Source organism: Urocampus carinirostris, chromosome 3, assembly GCF_059441175.1.
Source record: "Urocampus carinirostris isolate Australia breed hairy pipefish chromosome 3, RoL_Ucar_1.0, whole genome shotgun sequence".
NCBI lineage: Eukaryota > Metazoa > Chordata > Actinopteri > Syngnathiformes > Syngnathidae > Urocampus > Urocampus carinirostris.
The window spans coordinates 21,815,934-21,843,751 of record NC_142351.1 but is presented as its reverse complement, the minus strand read 5'-3'; the positions used below and the strand labels follow the sequence as shown (position 1 = coordinate 21,843,751).

Genomic DNA, 27,818 nt, shown 5'->3' with positions numbered 1-27,818 from the left:
TGAGTTTTCAATTGGTTTATTTATCTGTATTTGACCTAAAGTGTATGAGAACAATCCAATATTCGTGTGGCAAACCAAACTGAAATACATCTGAACAAATGCTTGAACAATATCATCCGTCGTCACTGCGTTCTGTCAGGCTCAAACTTGCTCTTTCCATTTTGAGTCTCCGCGATGGATTTGTGAGACATCTGAGCAGCCTGGACGACACCCTGCCAGAACGGGAGCATCAAGAATCGGAGAAGCCATGACTACGTGAGAGTTTCACCTCATTGCTTTCTCGTTTACCTTGAAGCTCCTCTTTCTCTTCTGAATGTTCTGCTCAGGCTGGAAGAGGATGACGTACACTTTGGGAATGTAAAGCATCCCGAGGGAAACGGACGCACTGAGGGTCATGGACACGGTTAACGTCGCAGTCTGAATGAACATCTGCAAGGTGGAGGCATTTTTTTTTAGTGGGGGAAACAAATCAAATAGAAAGTCAGTAAATTAATCATCTGAATTTTTATCTAAGGAGCTGTACGGAATTTAGAACTTTTCTACTCGCTGCCACCATCTCCTGGTTTGTGTCATCATTGCTGCCTCTGCCGAGCTCCTTAAGCCTCGTGCACACCCCACACCAGCCGGCTGCAGAAGACCAACGGCACTGTGCCCCCACTCCTCTGACGTGGTTTTCAGCAGTACGGTTTTAAACATCTCTTCCAAAATGATTTCTATATCTGCACAGCTTATCCTCAGTAGGGTGCTGGAGCCCATCTCAGCTGTCCTCGGTCAGTAGGCAGGGGACATCCTGAACTGGTTGTCAGTTGCAGGGCACATAGAGACGAACAACTCACTCACTCACTCACTCACTCACTCACTCACTCACTCACTCACTCACTCACTCACTCACTCACTCACTCACTCACTCACTCACTCACTCGCTAATTCACACCTAGGGACAATTTGGACCAGCCAATTAACCTGACATGCATGTTTTTGGAATAAGGGAGGAAACCGGAGTGCCCGGAGAAAACCCACGCAAGCATGGGAAGAACATGCAAACTCTGCAAAGAAAGGCCGGTAGCTGGATTTGATCCCATGACCTGAGAACTGTGCCGCAGACGCGCTAACTACTCAGCTGCCGTGCCGCCGATTACATCACATATTTTCAGATAATAACACCATTTAAAATAGTGACTAACATGTAGTTAGATAGCAATTGCGAATACATTATTTACTAATGCGCCGAAAAAAAAAGGCAAATGAGGGTGCTTCGCGAATAAAATCTGCGCCCTACATTTGAGAGGGTTGTTGTCAAAAGACTTGTGGTCAAAATTGAATTTTTCAGGGATTCTGTGCTGTTGACTTTAAATTTGAGTGTAAAAAAGATTTTCTTTGTAGATTTATAAAAATTTTAATTTTTGTTTCCTCTGTTTTTCAGTGTTAGTGTTTAAGTGTTAATTTTGCTTTATTTCCGTCTTTTAAGCCATTCATAATAATACATAATGAATGGTAATCTATGGATTGAACAACAAAAACAACCTAAGGAGCCAAAAGAGTCGACTCTTTTTAGTGAGCCGAGTAGTTAACTGAATAAAACAATAGAAATCCGAAACAAGTCCGAAATCCCATCCCTTAAACAGACCATTCGCTTCCTCGATGATAAAAGTAAACTTCGTTCAAAGACGTCACAGCAGTGTTTCGTATTTAGAGCTCATGTGTCAAGTTGCAGTTTTCTCCAGTACTTAAAGAACTTGGCGACTGAGCGCCAACATTTTCAAACATGTTTGACACTCAGCGCCACTGACCACCCGCCATTTTCCTTCAGAAAGTGCCCCAGCAAACCTGACACAGGAAGCAAAATGACAATGCCAGTGTCTTTGCACACAGTTGGCGCTAGGTGCGCAGAGGATTTTATGTTGCGCGTGCAAGTACTTGCACTTCTTAGAGGCGCTTAAAAAAACTTTTCTTTTTTCATCTTATTTTCTTTAAGTTTGGGTTGGGCTGGGTTTTTTTAGGCCCGATCTTGCCTCTACATAAAGTGTTCCATCCGAAACAGCTTTGCTAGAAGTTAGATTAAAGTAGATAGGTATAGTGGAAAGAAATTGTAAGAGCTCTTTAAACTCAGTGGGGCATTGTTAACACATACTTTATAGAAAACAATATTTTACTTTAAACTTTTAAAAGAAACCAGGGTCAAAAATGTATCTCTAGTCTTCACAATCAGCTCAGCAAGCCCGGTATCATAAAATAAGAGTTGATAAAGCTGTTGCGTTAACCAATCAGAAACTATGGCGTTCTAGCAGGTGACGGGAAACATCAGCGTTCTCACAAACTATGATTGGCTAGGGGGCGGTAACCGCGCTCCACAACAAAAAAGGTTACGAAAAATATCCCTGTGTCCCCTACTTCTGTCCAACGTACATTTTCAGCCCTAGATCAAGCAAAAGCTTAGACCATAAAACGACAGGACAAGCTCAACTTCCAGCGATAGAAAATAACTTCTTGATGGAACTGAAACACACGGATAATCTGTACAACTGAGCAATTACAATCTTCTTGAGGAAAGAAAAGAGGATTGATTTTATATTCAAATGAAAAATCCATCCATCCATCCTTCCATTGTCTTCTGCTTATCCGGGGTCAGCAGCCCTAAAAGGGAAGCCCAGACGTCCCTATCCCCAGCCACCTACTCCAGCTCATCCAACGGGATCCCGAGGCGTTCCCAGGCCAACCAAGAGACATAGTCTCTCCAGCTTGTCCATTATAAAAATAATTTTCGTAAATGTAAAATGTGGTACATTTCTAAAATAATATTACAATTTTGTGAAGTTATTATTTATGCTTTTTATATGTGTCGTAGCTGGGAACCTCCTGTGTGGGTTCAAATCCAGCTACCGGAATTCCAGTGCGGCGTTTGTATGTTTTCCCCGTGCTTGCGTGGGTTTCCTCCGGGCACTCCGGTTTCCTCCCACATTCCAAAGACATGCATTTCAGGTGGATTGGCCGGTCCAAATTGTCCCTAGGTGTGAATGAGCGAGCGAGTTGTCTGTCCCTGTGTGCCCTGCGATTGGCTGGCAACCAGTTCAGGGTGTCCCCTGCTCACTGCCCGATGATTGCTGGGATGGGCTCCAGCACCCCCGCGATTCTACTGAGGATAAGCGGTGCAGCTAATGAGATGAGATATGTGTCGTAGCTAGCTGTAGCTGCAGTAAATGTTTTATAACCATAAAATATTTATTGAGGGTTGATTTAAACGTAGGACTACTGAAGGCCTAGGTGCAAATACATGGCTCCCCACTGTAAGACAATATTAAATCCTAAACGTATTCTGGTGTGAGATTCTCACCTTTTCTGTGGATTGGGCCGTACCAAAGAAGATGGGTACGAAGGCCAGCCAGACGATGCAGGTGGTGTACATGGTGAAGCCGATGGGCTTTGCCTCGTTAAAAGTCTCAGGTACTCCGCGGCTTTTCACGGCGTACACAGTGCATGTGACCTTGCAAGAAAACGCAGAGGTCATACACTAGCTTTTGCGAGCGTGTTGGGTTTGAGATATTACCATGAGAATGATACTGTACGCCAGGCAGCAGATGATTGACAGGTCAGACATGTCACACTTGAGGATTCCTCTAGCAAAGTCGGGGTTTGGGGGGCGGAGCTCCTCGTAGTCGACTATAGTGTGAGGAGGCACCACGGCGAACCAAACAAACACACCTAACACCTAACAGAAACATGCACAAAAAAGAGTCATATGTCCGTGTAGATTGCCAGTCATCCTGGTCATAGTTAAGAACCAAGTAAAGTACAGGTGGTTTGAGTCAATAAAAACAGTCTATCAACCCATAAAAGGAGCTGGACGGAATGTGGAACTATTTTACTCACGGCCTCCATGTCCTGGATTGTGTCATCATTGCAGCCACTGTTGGCTTGTTCATGATGCGTGTGCAAGGACGTGCAATTCTTAGAGGCTCTTCAATAAACTCATTTTTTTCATCTAACTTGGGTTTTGGTCAACTCAACTTGAAGCATTTCACTTCTTACATTCACCATTTTTATGCTAAACTATAAAATACAAAGAAAAAAACATGTGGAGGAGCAAGACGTCACCCTTTAGTACCTCCACCCCCCATTCCTCCGACCTAATGTGTTCCACCCCAAACAGTTTCGCTAAAAGGTAAAAGCAGATAGGTGTGTCCAACAACCAACCATTGACAGACTAACTAATAACCAACTGAACAACCACCTCCCATCAACAAATAAATCAACTGAACAACTAGTCAAACAGTCGATCAGCATACCAGCCCAAAAAACACAATTTCTACGCCCACATTAATTTGCTAAGATACTAAACAACATCAACAACATTATTTTGACTCATAATTGAACAACAAACAAATCAGACCTACCAGACCAACCAAACCAAAAATTCAACCTAAACAGCCAATCGATTGATCAACTGAAAGGTTCGCCTGTACATCAGCCCAGTTCTTTTATCTAACTTAGATGCTCACTATGTCAGAAAATAACTACCAGGAGACTGCATACTCACTTTTAACTATTTATTGGATGCCGGAAAGATTGAATAAAAAACAGTGGAGGCTCCTTCAGCGTGACGTGGAAGATGAGAGTGTTATTGAAGACAGGGCCTAGGCTTATACTGTTTTGGCCGCCCACCCGCGCAGGAGCAGCGACACTGGCCTGGATGTGACTACGTGTGACTCAATGGCCTTAACTGGCTCAGACTGGTGTTCAAGAGTGCTTTTAGATAATAACACACACCAAAGCAAGGACAAGTCACAGAAACCAAGCATGTAGCATCCCCACGATAGCGGGTCGAGTCTTGATTAATGGTTTTCAGTTTGTTTTATTACATTCTGTTCGTTCATCAAATAAAAATTCCAAACACCATGAGAGACCATAAACCATAACAAACTGAATGAGAGACTGCCTCTGCGGTTCGCGCGCCGCAGGTTGTTTTTAACCTTCACATTAAGAATCACATACAAACATATTCTTAAATAAACTCACGGTAATCTTACTAATATAATCAAAATACTGTTCAAGCAAGAAACAAATATGATTACGATAATTTCCAAATAAGGTCATTTACAGAGCAGGTCAGCTCAAGTCTTTATCAAATATCTGAGAGGCCTTACACAACTAACTAGCAACCAATTAAAAAATGGGTAGCAACCCCAAAATAATGTACCAACCAACTAATAGATACAATAACAGATAACTGAATCAACCAATGTGATTTTCACTCAATAAACGGTAAAAATCCACAAATTGACCCATTATTAACACAATTGTTTAACCAACAAGTCAAATCACCATTCTCCAAAATCAAATAACTAATGGGCTGACTGATCAAGTAGTTAATCATCTGGCAGGGCATTGTTTGCTTTTTCCATAAGTTACACTAGGTAACAACAGCAGCCGCAGGGCAAACTTACCCATGGCAAATATATGACAGAATATGCGACACAATTTAAAAACGGTGAGAAGTTCTTTTCACCTGAACAGATACCAGGATGAAGGTGATGAGCAGCTGCGAGGTGGGGCTGATGAACTTGGGCGGCGTCACCGAGCGCTTGCCCTGTTCGAAGATGCGATAGATGCGGTTGGTTTTGGTCAACATGGCAGAGTATGTGATGGCCATGCCCAGACCCAGCAGGAGGCGCCGGAAGGCGCACACCACCACGCCGGGCTCAGCGATCATCAGGAATGTGATCAAGTAGATCAAAAAGATCCCTAAGAGAAAAGAAAGTCGGTCAAACCATGCATTCAGACATCGTAGAAAGCTTCTGTGTGTAGCACTTTTGAATTTGTACTTGTACGTCAGGTGCATCAGACCAAAAATTGTATATATACTATGATTCTACGTAGCAAATATTAGCTAACCTGTCAGTAAAACATAGCTGAGCTCTCGTCCAGAAGCTCTCACAATGGGCGTATCGTTAAAGCGGACAAAGGTGATGACGACCATGCTGGTGGCCAGGATACCGAGCATGGAAAGGGAGGCAGGCACAAGGGCCCATGGCGATTTCCACTCCAATTTGATGATGGGCGTTGGACGGCAGGCCGTCCTGTTTGGCACAGGCCGCATGTCCGATGGACATGTCTCACAGGTAAACTGGTCCACTTGGTACTGGTAGCCGTCACAGAGCTGTATCAAACTCGAATTTAGTCCCTATTTTTGAAACCAGATATGCTGTGGATGATATTACCTCACAATGCCAACAACAAGGGACCCCCTTGACCATCTTTTTCCTCTCTCCAGGTTTACAAGGGAAACTGCAAATGGAGTCTGGAACTGACTTGTCTCCTCCAGACCACTGCATCTCCTCCAGCTAAAATAACACATAAGAATAACCAAATTCATCAAACACCAAATTGAGACACAATCAAAAATGAGGGGGACGTGTCAGGCAAAAAGATTGAAAGAGTCAATAACGAGAAAAGAGAAAAAAAGAAAAATAAATCCATTATATCCATTTAATGAAATTGACATATTGTACCACACATGATTATGCTGAATTATATTTTCTTTTTCTGTTTTATATCTGATAATTTCTCTTTTGTGATGCCGAGATGTGATAATTGTTACACAAAATGCCTTGTTTTTAAAAAACTGATTACATGACAAGATTATTGTAAAAAGTGTTTTGATTGCCAAGGGGGCAGGATCAAGCTAAACTCCGGTTTGTTCCTGTTAGCCCTCTTTATTGATTAAGGCTGTCAAGACCAGAACGGAAACAGGACCCACTTGCGTGACGTTTACCACAAGTTTTATTGAAAGAAACACACGATCCGGTGTTCGCCGGGCGCGGGAACCAAGTCGCTCTTGTACAGTGGAACCTCGGTTTTCGAAAGCCTCTCAGTTCGAACAAATTGGTTCTCGACCAAAAATTTCGAGAAATTCTTGCTTCGCTTTTCGTTCAAAAAAATCGGAGTTCGAACGCCGGTATGCTAGGGTGCGATGCTGAGCGGCGTACGGGTGTAGATTGCCCCCACCCCTCGTGAAGAACAGTTATGACGTGCGCGCGGACTTCTTTTTGCTTTCGCTTTAGATATCGGTGAACGGAATGTTTTAGCCCCTAATTATGCCTCCGAAGAAGGTTGGTGCAAGCAGCAAAGTTGTTACAGGTGAAAAAAGAAGAGTAGTGCGTACAACTATTGGGGCTGAACTGCTCGGTAGGCGGGACTGGGAGAGCAAGACGTGATCGTGTCGGAAACGGGTCGTAAGCCAGAACGGGAGAGTAGACGTAAGCCGGGACAGGAGAACAGACGTGGTCAGGATACAAACAGGTCGTGGCCGGAGACAAACGGGAGCAAAAACAGGACAGGCAAGAGTCAGGGTAAAAAAATGCTAGCCTAATATGCACGGAGATTTGCAGACGGACTGACAACAGGGGATTGACAGGACAGCGTTCAAATAGTGACAGGGAGCCAATCAGCACCCGCGGCGGTTGGCTGAGTCACATCGGTGATCATGACAAAGGCAGTTTTTTCAAATCCATTATAAGTTTGTATATGATGATCAGTCGAAAATAAAATAAAAACGTCAATCAATAAATGATAAGATACACTAATTACAACTAGCTGTTAATCTGTTAATAAACAACGAGGTAGACTGCTGGAAGTGTGAATTTCCCTACGGGGATGAATAAAGTATCAATCTATCTATCTATCTAAAAAATTAACACGATAAAGTAATAATGATGTGATAATCAGAATAGTGAAAAGGATATAACTGGAAAACTCATACAATTACATCTGTAAAGGACCACATTAGTCCTTGTGTTTGTTGGGTTAAACGTGTGAACCATCATGACGGATACTTCCACGTCATCTTCGTCGAATGGCATCAAAATGGCCTACTTGAGGTGGACGTCTCGTTGGCTCTTTGATAGAGTGGCTCACGTTAGTGGGCATGTGAAAAATATGCTGGACACCAAGAGGGATTCTTTTGCCGCGAGGTCTGTTCCTCTGCAGTCGCAGCTTGTCTTTTCCTGCCAGAGCAGCCGCTTTATCTCCAGCTCTCTTTTACCTGATTCCTGATGGCATCCTAGGAGGTGTAAGCCTTGGGCCGCCATTGTTGTTCTACCCTGGCCAGTGCTGCAGCTCCCACCCTTTGAGATCCGTCACTAGGAGCATCGCAATGTTGCTGCCTGCTACTGGAGCTCTTCTGTACTTTCCAAGGCGAACTTCTACTATCCTTCGTTAGTTTCTTCACAGGGCACGCTGATTTAAATTTAATATCCATCTAAAAGTAATTGAAAAGCTTCTCCATCTCTTTTTGAGGAGAGAACCGCAGGTTTGTTCTCTAGGCTCCAGCCTAAACGTTTACTATATTTACAAAAAAAAGGACTGTGACAGAAGAAAACATTATGAACATTTAAGCATCCTTGCTGAGCGCAGTACGGTATGTTTGTTTGCCTATTAGTCTATTTGAACTTAGATTTTTCTTAAGACATAACAACAAGACAAATTTAGATAGTTTTACTCAAACAAAACAAACACAAGGACTAACGTGGTCCTTTCCAACATCTATGTAGGCAGTGGGACAGACAGAAACCCTACGTTGAGACGCAAGTTGTTGGTCCACTGGCCGATGACGTGGTAGCCAGGATTGCTGTGATTGGTCATCTGGAACTGGAAGATGTCGTAACGGCCAGGAGCATCTCCGTTCTCGTTGAACAGGACGCTGGTGCCTGCACTTCCTGTTGGGAATAAGCACAAACCTTTCGCAACTTTGCTCTGTAAATTCGTACAAAACCCCACTTTTTTAATTATACGTCAAGCGAGCGGGCGAGCGGCACTATATTCTGACCGTTGAAGTTGACGTCTCGGATATAATCGAGCAGCTCGCGTCCCTCCACGGGGTCCATGGCCCCGCACACGCCACCATCTGATTGGTCGCTGCAGAGCTGTTGCTGCATGCTGTGCAAGGCGTGGGCAACGGCGTATACGGCGTCAATCACAAACTGAACTTTGCCTTCTTGCTCATATGAAGAGTCCTGGCCGATTTTTTCCTGGCCTGCTGAGCCAAAGACAAGAACACATTGGGAAAACAGTTTAATAGCCATCTTGAAATCCTTATATGCATTAATATGCTCTTTGCTGTTATTAGTGCGACAACTTTCGGATACTTCACACTAGAAATGCTTTTTTTCTAGCAAAATTCCTGGATGGTTGCGCCGACTCACTCGGAAAAAAATGAAATGTTTTCCAAAAAGATTTTTTTAATTTTGGAAGGTGAGTGTTTTACTTAATTTACAATCTTCAATGTAGTCAAATATTTTCCTGTTTTTTGAGACATTTTCTGTCTTTTTTTCTGAGAATATCTTATGGAGTGATTTACAAGAAATTACTTTTTCTTTAAAGAAAAATAAAATAAAACAATGCATCAGCTCTTTATTTTCCAGATTTTTTTTACCTTTTAAATACATACGTTTTCACCGTCTGATCCAACCCACTTTTAGGCTTCAAAAACATACATAAGTACAAGGGTGGGCAAAGTTTTCGAGTAGCGGGCCGCATTGCATTTAAAACAAAAACGGCGGAGGGGCCGGACCAGGAGGGAAAAAATGTTTGATTTGATTTTTTTGTATCTGCCGGTAGTCTCAAGACCCATCCCTTGGCAATACATCATGAAAAAAGGTAATGTAGGTCCAATTTTTCTAATATCATCGGTGCTTTTTTTTAAACAAAGACTAATTTAATTTTTGGGGCACTGTTTTGTTTTCCATTTTTGCCTTTTTTAAATCGTAAACATTCCACTCATGCAAAAATAAATAAATAAAAAAGACCAAAAAATGGAGATTCGTATCTGCTAATGGCACCATCAAATAAGCAGTTATGAATAAATAATTATGCATACGTCTACATGTTATAATTTTTAATATAATTGCTCATTAATGGATGGTTTCATCATATTGCTTTTGAAGCACTCATAACTCAAGCAGAGTAATATACTATGGCTTTGGTGACTTTAAACAGGCCATCTGTTACGGAGCGGTAGACGCTTGAAGTCATTCAAGGGTACTAAAAGGTTTACAAACAGTTTTTACCCGAGTGCTGTCCGAATTTTTAATAATTGTAAATTGTAATTTCTGTTTTTCGTTTTATATTCGGAATGTTGAATGTCGTTAAATTTTAAAATTCTCACTGAGACAAGACAACGAGACGATTTCCGATGATTTTTATGTGAAGATTATTGGTTGAATAAACTAACTACACTACACATTCATACAAGGAAACACTCCAATATATCAGATTTGAAACAATTTTTCAAAAAAAGACTGGACCAAAAGTCATAAGGTAAAACAGCTACATCTATTGGATTCATCTACCCAAAGAATTCTGAGTAGAAATATGTTTATATATGTTTTTAAAAACTATTAAGAAAGAAAAACTCAACAGCAAACCCCTGTTAGCCCCCCTTTAGAGTGAATGCAATGTAAAGTTAATCTCAAAATCAAAGAAATACAAATGGTTCCTGAGGCCACCTGTGCATTTTTTCTTGCTGAGGTCCACTTCAACTCCAGGTCGAGTAAGTTTACAACGGAAGTCGTCTTCCCAGAACTCATTGAACCAAATATTCCTGCGGTTATTCTCCAGAGAGCGAGACATGAAGTATTGATCGAAGCCTGAAAAACACATTCAGAACACACAAACACACTCGACTGCATGAACAGTACACGAGAAAAACCCAAACCAAACAGTACATGTATCCTCACGATCTATAGATGCTCGTTTGGGCAAGATTGTGACAGCCCCTTCTGCGACATCTTCCAAATCCATGATTGGTGAGCTCTTGGCCCCCCAGCTGTCAGAACCCACAAACAGGAAGTGCCCTGTTAGGTTGGCACGCCTGGAAGCCTCCAGGACCTGTCTGTCACAGTCACAGGATGAAGTGGTTTAGGGAGCCCCCTTAAGACGGGATGAGTTGTCTTAACATTTACTTGATGTCGTCCTCGTTGGCAAAGATGATGACGCCCCTCGCATTGCTGGTCTCCATCAAACGATTGATGATCTTGTCAAACTCGCCGTCTGTCGGCTCTCGAGGAATTTTTACTGACTGGGCGATACACACACCGCCTGCAACAAAAGTACAATCACGAGAATCATGGCAGAATTTTAAATACACTTGCACAATGAGAAATTCTTTTCAACCAGTGGGCTGGAGAACACTAGTTGAAGTCAGTCTTTGTCTGGTGTGCCGCAAGACATTGTCCATTTCCGTGACACTTTTTGTTAATCCTTTTGCACATCTTTACCTTTTTAATTTGTTTTACTTGTAGTGGAAAACTACCAATTTTGTTATGCTTGTATAATGATAATATAGGCTATTCATTCATTTATCCATTCATTCACATCTAATTACCGGTAATAAAAACAAATTGATAATTAATTGCAAAAAAGCATTCCGCGACTTATATCTGTGCCAGCTTCTAGTGATCAATTGAGTAACTGTAACCTTCATCCCTATAGGTAGCACCACTTTGATATTTACTCGGGGGAATAATCTGCTTATAAAGTGGTACAGAGAAATTGTTTGAATGACTAATTGCCATTGATGAAAACAATTGAGCTTGTGCAGTGAAAATATAAATGTATCCTGGATAGCATGCTTACCTTCCACTCACATATCAACACCATCACCCGCACTGCTTATTTCCACCTCCGCAATATTACCAGACTCCGCCCTTACCTCACCCCCCGCACCACTGCTATTCTTGTCCACAGTCTTGTCACATCCCGCCTTGACTACTGCAATGCTCTCCTCTTCGGCCTTCCTCAAAAGTCCCTCCATAAAATTCAGCTGGTTCAAAACGCCTCTGCTCGCATCATCACAAAAACATCTTCCCAGCAGCACATCACCCCCGTTCTCCAACAGCTACACTGGCTTCCTGTTCAGCATCGCATCAGCTACAAACTGATCCTATATACATATATGGCCATTCACAACCTGGCTCCTCCTTACCTGTCCGACCTTCTCCAGGTGCACGTCCCCACTCGCTCCCTCAGATCCTCGTCCTCCCTCCGACTGTCAGTGCCCCCTGCCCACCTGAGCACCATGGGAGCCAGAGCCTTCAGTCGCGCTGCTCCCAAGCTTTGGAACAATCTACTTCCGGACCTCCAAAACTGCACACCTCTCTCCACTTTTAAGTCCCGTTTAAAAACACACCTGTTCAGGACTGCCTACAACACATAGCTTCTCCATTTCCTGTTTTTATGATTTTATGTCTTGTTTTTATTTATTATTTCGCTTACAACTTTTTAAATTGTATTTTTTCATTGTCTGTACAGTGTCCTTGGGTGGCCTGAAAGGCGCTTTTAAATAAAATGCATTATTATTATTATTATTATGTACATAACATATGACAATAACAATATGAGGCTTATTCTGTGGTGAGATTTTGGACTAATTTCAATCCATTTTTCTCAAGGTTAAAAAAACTCAAAAGGAAGTAAAACATTTTTTGTTGCACTGCTTGATCATTTTGCTCATTTTGAGTATCATTTGTATGAGTTTTCAATTTAAAAAGAAAAAAACAAGTAAAATGTCACAAATTGTGAAAGAAAAATACGTTTTAAAACTTTAAAAAATTTTTACACCAGAATTATTTTCCATATTCATTTTTTGAACTACTTACCGCGGCCTGACCTTGTAAAAATGAGAACAGATCTAGTTTGTCAAGTTAGGCTATACCAGGGGTCGAGAACATATGGCTCGCAAGCCACATATGGCTCTTTTCATGAGTACATCTGGCTTGGAAATAACATTTTACTTTAGCGAATTTCACTGTGTTTTTTTAAAGTCAGGTGGTTAAAACCGGATTTTGGTACATACAAAGCTGAAACAACACCGAATAAACATGACATTCAGTGCAGTATATAAAGCGCACATTCTAAACTACAGTTTACAGTCGGGGTGTCACAGCAACATAGTAGGTCGCTAAGAAATCCTTTGAATTGAAGCTAATTATACTATGTATGTTCACTGTTGAGATACTTAATAATGAAACCAAAAGAACAAACTGTAAACACCCGAAAATGCCAGCAAACCACTCAAGCAACTTGATCGGGTAAGCGTTAGAGGTGGACGGATCTCTGCACACAGTGCAAGCAATCCCTTCGCTCTTTTGCTCAGTGCGGTCTGCGCCAAAGGTAAATATGGTGATATCCCTATTGTTTGCAGTATTACAAAATAACTTGCTTGCAACTAGTTTTGAAACCATTGTTTACGACAAAAATGATGATCAAAATCAACCCTAGCACTCTTAAGTTACTGAGGGATCCGGGAGGGAGACACATTTTAAGTGGTATATTTATATTAATACGGAACACAGGCTTCATAGATTTGATCAAATCATCAAATGACACACAGCGAAATAAAATGAGTAGAAGAATTTTTGTTTGGAGAGCAAGTTTGGCAGTTTTGTTGAATTTTGTCTTAAAATATATGGAATGTCTCTAACTCAAAAAAAAACCTAAATAGTTTTGGTTTTATAGTTCTTTGGGTCAAATAGGAGACATTGTGGATTATTTAGCGCCTCTTAGTGGTAAAATGAGTTCATCAAAAAAAAAGAGCTAGTGATTTAATCAAGAAGCAAAGAAGAACAACTGATTTAATCAGGAAGCAAAAAAAACATCAACTACCAAATGAACATGCACTTTTGTAAAAACTCGTAGGTCAAGAATTTGTTTTTATGTATTTTTGATCAGATGAGGTTTACCTTGAGCACGGGTGTCAAACTAATGTTAGCGCAAGGGCCACATGGTAGAAACACCTCGCTCACGGGGGCCAGTCTAGTTAGTAAACGGCATAAAAAGTGACTTAGTCGTAGGGCTGGGGATTTTTCGGAGGCTCACAAATTACAATAAGAATTCAGGGGTGTAAGATTTTATTTCAAAGCGATTATCACAGTTATACGTTTACTTCACTCAGATGTATGTATTTTATTGTTTATTAACTGTGCGGTTGTAAAAAAAAAAAAAGAACACAACCATTGAAATGTATTAATTCTACTACATTTATGTAACCCATAGAAACTCATGTAAACTGGAAAGTGAACAAAATAGCACACAAACCCTAATTTAAGTGCAAAAAAATGTAAAAGGATTGATATCAAAATCTAAACATCTTTTACTGCTCGTACATTATTTTTAAATGAAAATGTTGACCTGAATTTGGGAATTTTGTTATTTGATTTTATATCTATTATAAAAAAGAGCTAAAGCTTCTTTGAACTTCTGCAAAGACCCAGATGCTATTTTTTTATTTATTTTTTATTTTGTAATCCAGTTGATTACTGATCGTTTTCAATAACTGAGGATGAAAAGTAGATAGATAGATAGATAGATAGATAGATACTTTATTCAGTATAGTTTGGTAGCAAATGTTGGGAGACATCCAATCGTATAGTCTTAAACAGAGCGTATGTGACTTCTTTTTATAAGTCAAACGACATCGGGATGGGTGTTTCCTCAAATGGTATTGCTCATAAATGGTTGTATCTATATAAAGTTACAGTGGGTGGTTTGGAGTGGCAAGTTGATTCGATGACATCCAGTGGACGTATCTAAAACTACAGGTCATTGTTGCTTATTTTTCTTTTGTGTTTCTCTTAGATTAAATCTGTCTGAAGGCCTGAGCTGACCCTGGAGCCATATATTCAACACCCCTGACCTAAAGGGAGCTGACATGATTCTCAACAATCTTGCTGCTACTGGTACGCCACAATAAACAAAAACCGTGTGAAAGGTTTGCCCAAAAAGAATTTTGCGGTTTGGTCACCTTGAGTTTCCGTAGTTTTTATTCACCCCTTATGCTTTGTAGCATCAGTTTTTGGTTGTACTGTACTAAAAATATGACAACATCTAGAGGCTTTAAGGCTAGGACCTTAGCTTGGTCTTTAGGCTGAGTGTAAGAGTCCCGGCTCCTAGGCTTTGTAGCGTATTATGAACTGACCGACAACGGATAATGAATAAAGAAGATAGAAAAATAACCCTTAAAAAATCCCCCCCCCCCTCAAAACACAGTGTCTTTCTAAGCTATCTTTAAAGTTAGAAAAGGAAACTGAATACTGGATTGACCATTTTTGCCTTGGCTCAAAAAGGGTCAACAACACTGATGTGGTGAAATTGTGATACCCTCATATATGAGTGAGAGAACTTTCTTTTAATTTGAAAAGTACTGAACACAATTTCTATTGTTTTATCTATTGATGGAAAATCACAGAGAATATACAGTATTGCTACAGTGTGTTGCCATGGGGGTAGGAACCTTTGTGTGGTATCTGTTTCCAGTGAAAGGATTCAAGCAGAGTGGTTTACACAGCCTCATTCCAACACACAATCTCATATTTTACAGGTTAATCTGTTGTTTATATGCTAATGATTTACACAATAAGTATTGTCATGACTGTAGCAATATTTCTGCCCGTTTGAATGTAAAGATTGAGTGCATATTTCCAAGTTTCAAGAGATTTATTGAAAAAAAAAAAACGAAAAGAAAAAAAAGACCCAGAGAGTTCACTAAGTAGCCAGTTCGTATTCACGTTTTTGATACACACCGTGTGCTTTTTTCTCGTTTATCCACATGTGCTGGATTGGAGTTGATAGTTGTAAGAGTAATGGATGATATCCACTTTTGGGTATTTTATTGAAAAATCGATAATAGAATAAAAATGCACTCGATGAATACATGTGGAACTTTACAAAGTGAAAATGCTTATTTGGTTTATGGTTACCGTGTTCGGATATTTGTCTTGTCTATTGAAAATGTTTGTTATTGATTATTGTAAATAAAATGATATCAGTGAAAGGATTCAAGCAGAGTGGTTTACACAATCTGCTTACTCTACAGAAACTCTGTGGGTGAGGCCTAGGCCTCTTTAACTCAATATTGTTGTGTGGTACCTGGGGTAATCCATGACCTGTATCGAAATGTTCACAACAGGACAGGAAGTGTTCAAAGTGCAAGCTTACCAGCCTCCCTTGAGATTTGCACAAAAGCGTCCACTCCGCTCTCGCCATAGTTGCCCTCAGAGGCCAACGTGGAGACGTAGTTCCATCCCAAAGCTTTGACGATGTCCAGCATGGCCTGGGCTTGGTACGAGTCGGGCGGAACAACCCGGGAGAAAAAGTCGTAGCGGTTGTTGTCGCTCAGTTCTGGAGCGGTTGAAGCGTAGCTCACCTGTGGGATCTGAGAAACATGTGTTGTGCTTAATTCCGACTCCCTTGAAAAATCTGGCTCCCCTTCGCGTGAAAGCACTCTATGTTTATCAGCGCTGCACTTCTGACAGAACAAGGAATATTGATGGGGGGGATTAAAACAAAAGAGTCATCATAGTCTGTGTAATAAGTTTATCTAGACACATTAATGCAACGTCACCAACAGGTGACCCGATGTATCTTAACACATTTGACCTTTTGCACATGACGTCGAGTTGCCTTTCCCGGCAGAATGAGAGCCATGACGGACAGCACTTGAGTTGAAACAAATATCAATAAAGACGGCAGAAGAATATAACACGATTCTTTGTGATGGTGATTTATTGCTATGCGGTAGGCTATGCGAACCAGCAAGGTTCTAAGCCTGATTTGGCATTTTTGATGAAGACAGAAGACAGTAATTTTATCTGCAATCAGACGGAGTAACTGATGACAGGCCTCAAAGTATTTCAGGATTTTCAGTGAACAATTTTTTTACAAGGTACGTTTGATGTATTTCCGAGCAATTTTTGGGAAAGTATGTAGGAGTCATTTCATAGACACTAAATATAGCTAGTGCTAACCAACTAATGTTAGTGTCCTTTCTTACTATGTTAGCGAGCTGCCTTTTTTTGCAATTAACTAACGGTTCAAAACAGTAATCTTCCGAACATCACATTCATTGAAAACTGTTATGTGCTCTACTATTAGGGTTGTTACGCTGAAATGAACCGTCAAATTATCAATGGATAAAACAGAAGACGAACGTTCATTAGATTAAGCGTCATTTCGCCATACTTTCAACATGCTCAAAAGTTATTCCTATACAAGGTGCAAATGCCCCATGCTTTAGTGTTCTATTACATTCCCCCAAAATTTAGATGCAAAGTAATTTCATTAACGTTTGCTCAAGAGGGGAAAATTTCAAGTCCGGAGTGCATTTTTCGGCACACACCAATAAGAAATGGTATTCATCCAGACTTGTATAAGTGTCTAGATCAGCACCGGTGTATGGGGAGACTCCATTTACAATTAAGTGATACAGAAAGTGTGGACTGAAGTCAGGCAGACTGGACAATTTTGTTAGATCTGAGATATGGCAGGACGAAGACGTTATGGGTCGGTAGCTAGGCCTGCTAATGCTTACTCAGTTTCTTTAAATACCGATCTTTGTGCTTTCCAAATGTGAGCCACCTCATCCGATAGCTGTATAATATTAGTTTAACTAGTCATTGCCAAAGGTGTTGAATAGTATCGCTTTATTGTTGTTGTTGTCTACTGGCCTCACCAACCGTTTACTAAGATTTACTACCGTCGGTCATGGAAGGTTATGTGTGTGAAAATAATATTCACGATCACGATTAGTTGTTCACAAGTAGGCTTTATTTGGTGTAATGCATGCTTATTGTACATAGTTGTTCACTGATCGCAGTAACCGGAGAACCATTTTTACTGTTTTCTGTACTGTTGGTTTTGTACTTCATTTCACATGGTCATACTGTATCTTGCACTGTCCTGTCCTTTCCATTTGCACCTACCTGTATGTCATCTCCATCAGCGTTTTTCATGACCCAGGATAAATTCCATGTGCAATAGCAAAATAAAGACATCTTGGAATCTTACATATTGATTTTCTTACACTCCTTTGTCTTGCGACTGCCTTGTGTTGCGGAAAACTCCAATATTCAGTCACGATAACAAAAGAGTGAAAAAATACATACTATTGCACGAAACTGTAAAAATATATATACTGTACCTTGTGAATTATACTGGGTTTTTAAAACTGCTGCTGCTAAATGTTACCGGACTTATTTTCATTGCACTCTTGTTACAATGTACTATTCTTTTCCATTGCATTATTATAACTCGGGCCAGTTTTCCAAGCAAAGCACGACCTCGTGATTATTATTTTTTTGCCTATTTATCCGGATAGTCTTTTCTCTTTTTTTTCTCTTCAAAGTCTTTACCCTGTGGTGCCATGTCTAATCTTGTTGCATACTTTGTTTTACAAAGTTGATATCAATGACAATCGTAACCCCAATAACTGTAGCCGATGTAATTTGCTTGTTCCTTTGTGGATGGATTAATGTCTTTCTCTTAGCCTCATTCCACATTAATTGCAGAGTAAAGTTTTGTGTTCCAAAGTAAGACCAGCAGACAAGTTTGTTCAAAACTTGTAGTATATTTTCTAGTTTTATTCATGCCACCTTTTCACATATTTACACACTAACATGTATAACTTGTATAATTAGTTATATATTAAGTAAATAAAAGACATAATGAGGGTTCTCCATCCACTATTCTTTGCAGTATGCAGTTATTTAAAAACTTTTCCTTGTAGCCTACTACCTAATGAGCAGATAATTAATATATAAAAGGTTTAAAAAATAATACGATTTTGCTGCCAGGTGGATGAATGTTAAAGTTATTTGGACGACAACTGGAAAAAAATGAATGATACTGAACTGTGGCATGCTTTTTTGCAAAGACATGGTCTTACAGCACACTAGTGTGCCTTGGCACCCTGGTTAAAAAACATTGTTATAGGCTACCATCCTGCGATCTCAATGTCAACAAAATGATTTTGAAATATTTCAGACTTTTCTCATAATACTATTAATAAAACCGTAACTTTATCTGTAGAGGAACTATTCAGAAACACATCCAAAAGTGTGGTATTCCTCTGTAGTCTCCCATAGCCACACAACACAATAGGTTTATCGTGTGTCTTACTTTGCAAACAGTAGATAGGAGAGTATGATTTTAAATTAAATTCAAACGTTTGTTTACAGAGTAAAATCCAGTAAAACCAGGGTCTCATTCACAATGGTGCTCCGGTTACAGCGATTTGTGAACAACTATGAACAATAAACCTGAATTACAAAAAGGCTTTTATAATACACCTAGTATGGCCTACTTTAGTACAACTAGTCGTATATATAGCAATTAGCTACATTGGGTCGCCTCAGGTGTTGGTAACGTTCCGATTAATAAGTCTTAATAATCTTATTTTATAGACTACGATCATTTTTGTTTTTGTTTTAATCACATAAATAGAATCTTCCTTAATAAACACATTGTACAGATTACGATCGCGACACTCGTTCTGTCGAAAGCGCATGTCTAAGAAGCATAGTGTGGGTTCTTGCGAACCGGAGTCCGATTATTCAGGGGAGAAGAAATAAGGCACAACACCGGCAAATCACATCAACCACCAAACATTCCACAGAAGATATGTACATTGTGTGCGAATGCTAAAACAAAAGTGGACTTTCTCTGTGAAAATAGATGGGCAGATGTTTGAATAGACTATATTATTTGTCAAACTCATTATGGCCAGCGGGCAAAACGTGGCCCACTACATCATCTTATGTGGCCCGCTGAGAGAAGTACAAAAGAAACAATGATTTGCAGTTTTAAATATGTCCACTGGATGTCGCCAAAGCCAGGCGCCACTTGCAAAGCACCCATCGTATCTGTATTTGCTGAGTATCAATAGTCAATCAGAGAACATGGAGGAAACCCATCACAATGTTATTTTACTTAAGTAAAAGTCACGGATGCGCTGTTTAGGGCAATACAAAGAATATTAATGAAACACATAGCACCTGGGTGTCTGAAATATGTTCCAATTATTAAATCTATAATTTAAATGAGTCTTTCTATGCTATTTGTTGTTTTGTTTTGGGAAAGTTCATTAAATCTTGGCCTCTATAATCATTTTGTTATCAAATCTTAACTTCCTATCATAACTTAATTAAATTTTATTCAAATAATTTACAAGTCCAGCCCCCATGAGCTAAAATGAGTCTGACACCCATGATGCGTGTGAATTGATAAACTTATGGTTACATTCTGTGTGAATGAATAGACAAAAACAAGGACACACAGCAGTCAAAAGGATTACAGTTGTGCAACAGCCCAAATGTGTGTCATGCTTCAATCAAGGGAGTAACAATCACATTAGGGTACGCTGTGTGTGTCTGCATGTTAGCAGATTAGTGAATATTGTTAACATAATCACTTTTTCACAAAAGGCTCTCAACAACTAAATACAAAGGCAACATTTAAAGTTAGTGGAATGTCATGAAACGGTTACCATGGTGACCTAGTTTACGTTATTCTGTATTTCCAATTAAATTCTCCAGCATCATCTAGTAGCCTACCGACCTTCACTGCACTGGTCTTTGCTGCAACCTGCACACACTCATTCACACTCATTCAGTTATTAAAAACATTAAAACGAGCAATGAGGCAGACACTAATTGCTTTGAAATTAATCCAGCATGTGCAGACTGGTAGTCTGCCGTTTTGCTCAAAAATAGAAGACTGTTTCGCACAGACCTAACTTTTTACATTAACTAATGACTACACACATCGGCCACTTTATTAGGTACACCTGTCTAATTACTTGGTAACACTTAATTTCCAAACAGCCAATCATATGGCGGCAACTCAGTGCATTTAGGCATGTAGACACGGTCAAGACAATCTCATGCAGTTCAAACCGAGCTTCGGTATGGGGAAGAAAGGTGATTTGAGTGACTTTAAACGTGGCATTGTTATTGGTGCCAGAAGGGCTGGTCTGAGTATCTCAGTAACCTGCTGATCTACTAAGGTTTTCATGCACAATCATCTCTTGAGTTTACAGAGAATGGTCTGAAAAAGAAAAACTAGCGGAAGTTACGGGGGCGGAAATGCCTTGTTGATGCTAGAGGTTAGAGGAGAAGGGCAAGACTGGTTCGAGGCTGATAGAAAGGCAACAGTGACTCATATAACCACCTTTTAGGCAGAAGAGCATCTCTGAACGCACAGTACTTCGAACTTTGAGGCAGATGGGCTACAATAGCAGAAGACCACGCCGGGTGCCACTCTTTTCAGCTAAGAACAGGAAACTGAGGCTACAGTTTGCACAACCTCATCAAAATTGGACAATAGAAGATTGGAAAAATGTTGCCTGGTCAGATGAGTCTCGATTTCTGCTGCGACATTTGGACAGTAGGGACAGAATTTGGCGTCATCAACCTGAACGCATGGATCCAACCTGCCTTGTATCAACGGTTCAGGGCTGAGGGTGGTTGAGTAATAGTGTGGGCAATGATTTCTTGGCTCTCTTTGGGCCCCTTGTTACCAATTGACCACAATACACCCAACTTCTGATGGTTATTTTCAGCAGGACAATGCGCCATGCCATGAAGCTGGAATAAACTTAGACTGGTTTCTTGAACATGACAATGAGTTCACTATACTCAAATGCCCTTCCCAGTCACCAGATCTCCATCCTATAGAGCAGGGGTGGCGAACACGCGGCTCTAGAGCCTCATGCGGCTCTTGGCCAACAAGAATGCGGCTCTTTGCCTCATCGTGTTTTCTATCTACGGTGGCTCTTTACCTCATTTCATGTTTAGTTTTTTTCCCTCTTAATACACACTTGAATCCATCAGATCTAATAACACATTTTAAATAATATTTTGAAATTAATTTGGCAGATTTGTTGTTTTTATGCTGCTCCGGACACATAACTGACTGCAAAGGTTACGTATAATGCCGGTCAGTGCGTGGTGTGGCTCTTTGACTCTCCCAGTTAAAAATTTCGGCTCTTTGTGTCAAACTTGTTCGCCACCCCTGCTACAGAGCATCTTTGGGATGTGGTGGAACTGGAGATTGGCATCATCTGCAGCTGACAAATCTGCTCCAACTGTGTGATGCCAACATGTTAATATGGATCGAACTCTCTGAGGAATGCTTCCAGCACCTTGTTGAATCCATGCCACGAAGAATCGAGGCAGTTCTGAAGGCAAAAGGCGGTCCAACCTGTTACTAGCATTGTGTACCTAATAAAGTGACCAGTGAGTGTACACTCCACCCTGCCATGAAAAACTGTCTGGTGCCAATTTACCCAAAGTTATCTGATTAAATAGCATGTCACATTATGTTGTGACCCAAATAAGGGCACCCAATACCATAAAACAGGTGCCAAAGTGAAGGCCCATGGGCCACATCCAGACCCTTAGAAGGTTTTCTCTGCCCCTGTGATGATCTTGATATATTATTGTATCAAGCACCAGTAATCATTGTGTATTTGTTTTGACTGTATGTTACTTTTTCTTGCGCTTTGCTCTTGATAGTGCCTCAATAAAACCGGCTTCTATCATTGAATGTTCATGTGTCAAGGATTTTTATATCGAGGAAATTTGTCTTTGAGGATGTTAAAAATTAAAGATTACCCAAAGATCCATAAAATATTGCTTTATTTATCTGATCATATTGTAAAATATTTGTTAGCTTTTCAGTAGGATCAATCAGGATTACGAGAGCAGGGGAGTCCAAACACTTTGTAGCTGAAAGCTAGTTTTTGTTACTACCTATCTGAAAGGATTACTGGTTTGATAAGCATTTGTAAAATAACAATTTATCATGTTATTATTGTAATGTATTGGCGTTATTTCACAGTTAATTGTTGGAAGTGGGGTTAAAAAGACTCAGTCAAGAACTAAAAAAATAATACTTCTGGAAAATCACAATGACCCATCCCTGGTGAGCTTTTTTCAGAACTGGTTCTCAGGCTACTCAGCTATCCTTAGGGGGTTGCCCGGTGCCCGCAGGCACCACATTGGAGACCCCTGCACGAGAGTATACGGGTCATTTTACAATTTTTTAATATTTGATTAATCCAGCACTCAGCTTGTAGCTTAATTTTTCTGGGCCCTTCCATTTGTTTGACTTTGACATCCCTGTCTTTGAAGTTGGGTGTCTGGGGTGTCCTTAAAACATTGAGAGTAGAATATTTTCTCTATTAAGAATGTGTTAGCAATGCCCAACTGAGTTCAAAGAGCCTTTACAATTATTTTTCACATTACTTCTCTGCTTTTCTCTTACTTTTAGCAACATTTTTCAGGCCACGCAACACATTAGGTAGAAGGAAAGGGTGTGAGGGAGGGAGGTTGGAGAGTGACTTTATGCTCTTCATTGCCGTTTTTTGTTTGTGTATCATGAAAATGGTAAAATAAGAAAAGGCCTGTTTCAAGAACAAACGGCAACCCAAACCCCCCAAAACATCAATAAAGAGTTTATTCAAACGTGTCTGAAAAGTGCTTGACTTGCATCATAAATAAGACCGCAATCGTGACTTAAAGCCAGGAGATGGAACAAGAGAGTAGCAACTTTTCGAATTCCGTTGAGCACCTTTGAAATATGGCAAAAAGACAAAAACTTCCACTGCATGGGCTACCTCAAAAAGACGGAGGATGTTGGCCACCATAATGGACACGGAGCTCGCCGAGGCGCCAATAACCGCCACCACTCGCTCGGGCTTCCGGATGATGGGCGGCTGCCCGTCAGAACAACGGATGTCGGACGTATCTTTTTGGATTATGGCCTGCACAAAAGTCAGCGACTGCTCCAGGGCATACGTGTCCCGGGAGCACGTGTCCAGTATGCGAGCGCCCAGCGTGATGTTCGGCAGCAGTGAGGGGTCGCCGTTGATCTGGTCCAGGGCGTACAACATGGCCTCCATGCGGTGGATGCCTTTTTCCTTCTTCAGCTCACCACAGGGCGAACCGTGGGGTCCTCGGGCGTGAATGGGGAACAGGCCGCCCAGAGTGATGTCGCCCGGGATCTTGATGGAATGGGGATGGAAATGTTGATGGGAGGCCCACGTTTGGTTCGTGAGATCCAGCAGGAGGAGTAGAACGATGAACGATGTCATTCTGACGTTCACCTGACTATCTTCATCCTGTGTCTTGTGGTGCCTGGGAACATTCAAAACAGAAATGGGTCAATCCAAGATTTTTTGCAAGTTCTAGGTCAAAGTCAAATGAGCGGAGGGCCAAATAAATGTTTTGCTACAACCCGAGGGACAGACAGATGGAATGTTCATCAAAAAAAAATGTAATGACACATAAAGCAAAGTTAAACCTCTAATAGCCAAACAAATATATTCCAATATGATCTGATAAATAAAGCAATAGTCTGTTAAGTCAAGATGTTTTTGTAAATTTCTTCAGCAACACACTTCCATCCAACCATAAACACTCCACTTATTGAAACATGAATATTTTGTTTGTTTGTTTGTTTGTACATGATTCAATTGTTTGTTTGTTTGTACATGATTCAAATTGAATCTTTTCTTCCGGCGCCGTCACGAATGGCAGCCACTCCAGCAGCTCCCGTGTTATTTTCGATTGTTCTCGATTGTTCTCAGCTCAGGGATGCTGCTGGAAATGTGAATTTCCCTTCGGGGATGAACAAAGTATCTATCTATCTATCTATCTAAATCTCAGAAAAATTATTTTGAATATGACAATCTGCCATGTAACACATTGCAGAATGAACCTAGTAAAAACATATTGAAAGGCGGGTGTACATTGAAGCCATGTTCTGTCTGTAAGTCTATCTCACCTGTGTAAGCACGTGTGCATTACCGGTGCATTATGGGAAATGCAGTATTTGTGTGCGTAAAAGATCTGCGCATCAGTTCCAATAAGACCAAAGTCATGCCGATCAACCAAAAAGGAGACATTCATGACACTGGCAACTTATATGATTGATTGAAGAAGCGTCCAAAGTTATTTTGGGGACGGGTCTCTTATAAACTTTTGGCTTCAAATTCTCATCCTTTTTTCTTTTCATGTGATTTGTTCGTTCTGTGGTGAGATGTTTGTTGCAACATGACTGAAAAGCAAAAATAAATGAAATACAAATACAAAATAATAAGGGGCCGTAGAAAACTTTGTCATGGGCAGGATGTGGCCCGCGGGCCTTCCCTCTGAAATATGTGTTCTGGGTTCTCAGATTTTAACTTGTGCTGCCTTGATTTTAGCATGTGATTACGCTTCCGGCCGATTGTTTAATCTTTGACCACTAGATGTCGCTATACTGCAGGGGTCAGGAACCTTTTTGACCTAAAGAGTCATGAAAGCTAATATATTTAGATTTTTTTTTTTTTTTTGAAAAAGCCACGCGGTATACTTTAAGACAGAATTAAACAAAACGCCAAATCCACGCTCCAAAAAACAAGCCAATTCTTCGGCGCATATTATTTCACTGGTTGACCTTGCCAGAGCCCGTGTTTCATATCAATATAAATAAACCACTTAAAATGTGTCTCCTTCCCAAAGTTACTTAAGAGATTTTGACCATAATTTTTGTCCTAAATAATGTTTCAAAACAAGGTGCGAGCAAAGTTCTTTTATAAAGGTGTTACAAAATACTGCAAAGAGACATAATAACCTAAGGGGCAGACAGCGCTAGGTGAAGGGGAGAAGGGAGTGCGCTATGCTGTGTTTAGAACTCTGCCCAACAATTCCGCTATACCCACTCAAATTGCTCCGGGTGGCGTGGTGGCGCTGTTTACAGTTTGTTTTGTTGGTTTTTATCATAAAGTTTCTCAGAAGTTAACATAGCTTGTTTAATAGGCTTCTATAAAAAGGATTATTTACTGACTTACAGATAATATGGGGTATGTTGGTGGGACACTTTGACTGTAAACTGTTTGCACTTATTTGTTTTTCAATATAATTATATATTAAAAAAAAAATCAGTATGGCTGAATGATATAAAACTGCTATTATTATTTTATTTGGAGTAAATTTAGTCCACTTTTGCTCAAATGAAAACTTTTTGCTCCTGGTGGGGCTTAGATAATAAGGCTTCTTTCATTTAATGTTAAAGGAATGTGGATTTTTATATCAAGGAAATTGTCTTTTGTGCCTGTTGAAAATGCATGGTTACTGAAAGAGCCATCAGAAAATAATGCTTTATTTATCTGATTCTATTGGAAGATAATGGTTAGTTTTTTTTGTAGGATCAATTACGTTCACGAGACTACATGCATCATTTAAAGCCTTTTCAACATCATTCAATCAGCCAAAATCAAATATATTTTATCAAAATTTCATGAAGTTTTGTAATTTATGGGAAGGAATCACTTGGAAGAAAAGTTGGGCTATCGCAACGTCTGAATTGCGCATTTCCGCCGAATTGTCAAAAGCTGGCAAAAGCAGACACTTATTGGATCAGTTTTTCAAGAAACGTGGGGCAAAAAGGTAAATACATATTTTCATTATTTCCTTTATTCGTTTTTTACATTATGTGCCTCTCGTTTTATGTTTATTGTGTGGTAATGTAATTTTAACATATATTTGTCTCATGTTCTGATGCTCGTTTATGATTTATTAAAAAAAAAATATTGTACCTTTGTGAAGCTTGGATCGGATTAGCGCATTTAAATTCAAAATGCGTCTCTACTTACGTTTTCAGGTTACCAAGCTACAAATTGAATTCTTAAGTAGTGGTACCACTGTATTAGATTTAGTAAACACGCACGCACGAGGACGCACAAATATCCATGCTACTATTAAGATTTTCGAAAAGGGTTGTTCAAACCTCACATTGTGTTTGCTGTTAAACGTCATATTGAAATATAATATTGTGAATGTGCTTGATTGCTGTTGAGATTATCAAGATTGTTTTCTGTTATTAGTGTCAATAAATTTGTTCAAACCAAAAACTACTCATTAGTTTCTATTTGTAATTGTTTATTTGAGATATGTCATTAAATCTTTATTTTCTTATGTTTTATAAAAGGGAAGGACTGTTGAGCTATTGGTGTTTTGCAGAAAATGCACTATTGCACAAACATTTTATATTTTGCTAGAGATTGTTTATTTATGTCATACAAAGCATTTTCAAATTAAAAATAAAGAACAGAATAAGGTAGAGCCAGACTTTTTTCGACTGAAAGAGCAAAACCCAATCTCTCAATTGGTTACTAACAAGTGTATGTCGTTTTAAAACACAATATTCTAGTCACCCCTGAAAAGTAGTGAGAATCTTCGAATTCTGTTGGGATTGTAGGTTATATTTTCTGAAAAATGCTTGGTAAAGAGTTCATGTATATATTTTTATAGAGGATTTGTGAACTGTTGAGAGTAATCGGGAATTGGTCTGCTGTACAAGAATACGACTTCTATTACTGCACATGTTCCCAGATAGCACGGATACCATAAAACATCACAGCAAAAAACACTTTTCAAGAGTATAAGCAGGAGATTCGCCTTCCAGTAATACCAGATTAGAAACGGAGAATTCTTCCATTTGAGAACCAGTCAGTTCGATTTCTCCCAAACTGAGTTCTATTGCACATATACCAGTTCCCAATAAACCGAGGGTGCAGTATTTTACCTTTTGCATATATAAGAACATTTAAACATTTTACTTTGCAACGAAAAAGTGCCTTTTAGGTTGAATATGAAATGGAACGCCTCCCCCGTCACACGTGCTGCAACGGTGCAACCGGGATTATTGTCTCAATTTGATCTTTATAAGAGAAGCAAAACTGGACATCATCAACGGGGGGGAAAGTGCAAATACTTTGGTATTAATAATGATAACGAATAACCAAATAAAAGAATGCTTTTGGAATTGATTAAAAAACAAAAAAACTGTACTCACACAGGAAGTGTGTCCTCCCGGGCGGGGGGATCACGTCCTGACTGCCCTGATGGAGGTCCTGCTCAAGTCAATTTCACCTGCTGGATGGAGAAATGATCTACCTCCAAACAGACGAATAGGAACAGCGCGTTAGTGTGTGTGGAACTGTGTTT

The 27,818-nt window shown here is 40.0% G+C and overlaps 1 protein-coding gene across 1 annotated transcript; it reads right to left on the bottom strand.

The window, feature by feature from the left end:
* Nucleotides 1–27,818, bottom strand: grm6a (glutamate receptor, metabotropic 6a). Its single transcript, XM_088331034.1, has 15 exons — nucleotides 27,667–27,818; nucleotides 23,444–23,963; nucleotides 15,988–16,204; nucleotides 10,956–11,091; nucleotides 10,731–10,885; nucleotides 10,500–10,640; nucleotides 8,822–9,028; nucleotides 8,572–8,711; nucleotides 6,216–6,338; nucleotides 5,890–6,154; nucleotides 5,504–5,739; nucleotides 3,545–3,706; nucleotides 3,332–3,481; nucleotides 289–429; nucleotides 1–212 (listed from the first exon to the last, which is right to left on the bottom strand). The coding sequence occupies exons 2-15, from the start codon at nucleotides 23,918–23,920 to the stop codon at nucleotides 123–125; spliced, it is 2,640 nt and encodes an 879-aa protein (XP_088187160.1). The 5' UTR covers nucleotides 23,921–23,963; nucleotides 27,667–27,818; the 3' UTR covers nucleotides 1–122.

Excerpts from the sequence above, each read along its gene's own strand:
- grm6a (XM_088331034.1), bottom strand. The coding sequence starts at position 23,920 with ATGACATCGTTCATCGTTCTACTCCTCCTGCTGGATCTCACGAACCAA. Across the intron at positions 6,155-6,215 it reads CTTGTTGTTGGCATTGTGAG|CTCTGTGACGGCTACCAGTA; the intron begins GTAATATCATCC and ends AGTTTGATACAG. Across the intron at positions 213-288 it reads AGAGAAAGAGGAGCTTCAAG|GGTGTCGTCCAGGCTGCTCA; the intron begins GTAAACGAGAAA and ends CCGTTCTGGCAG.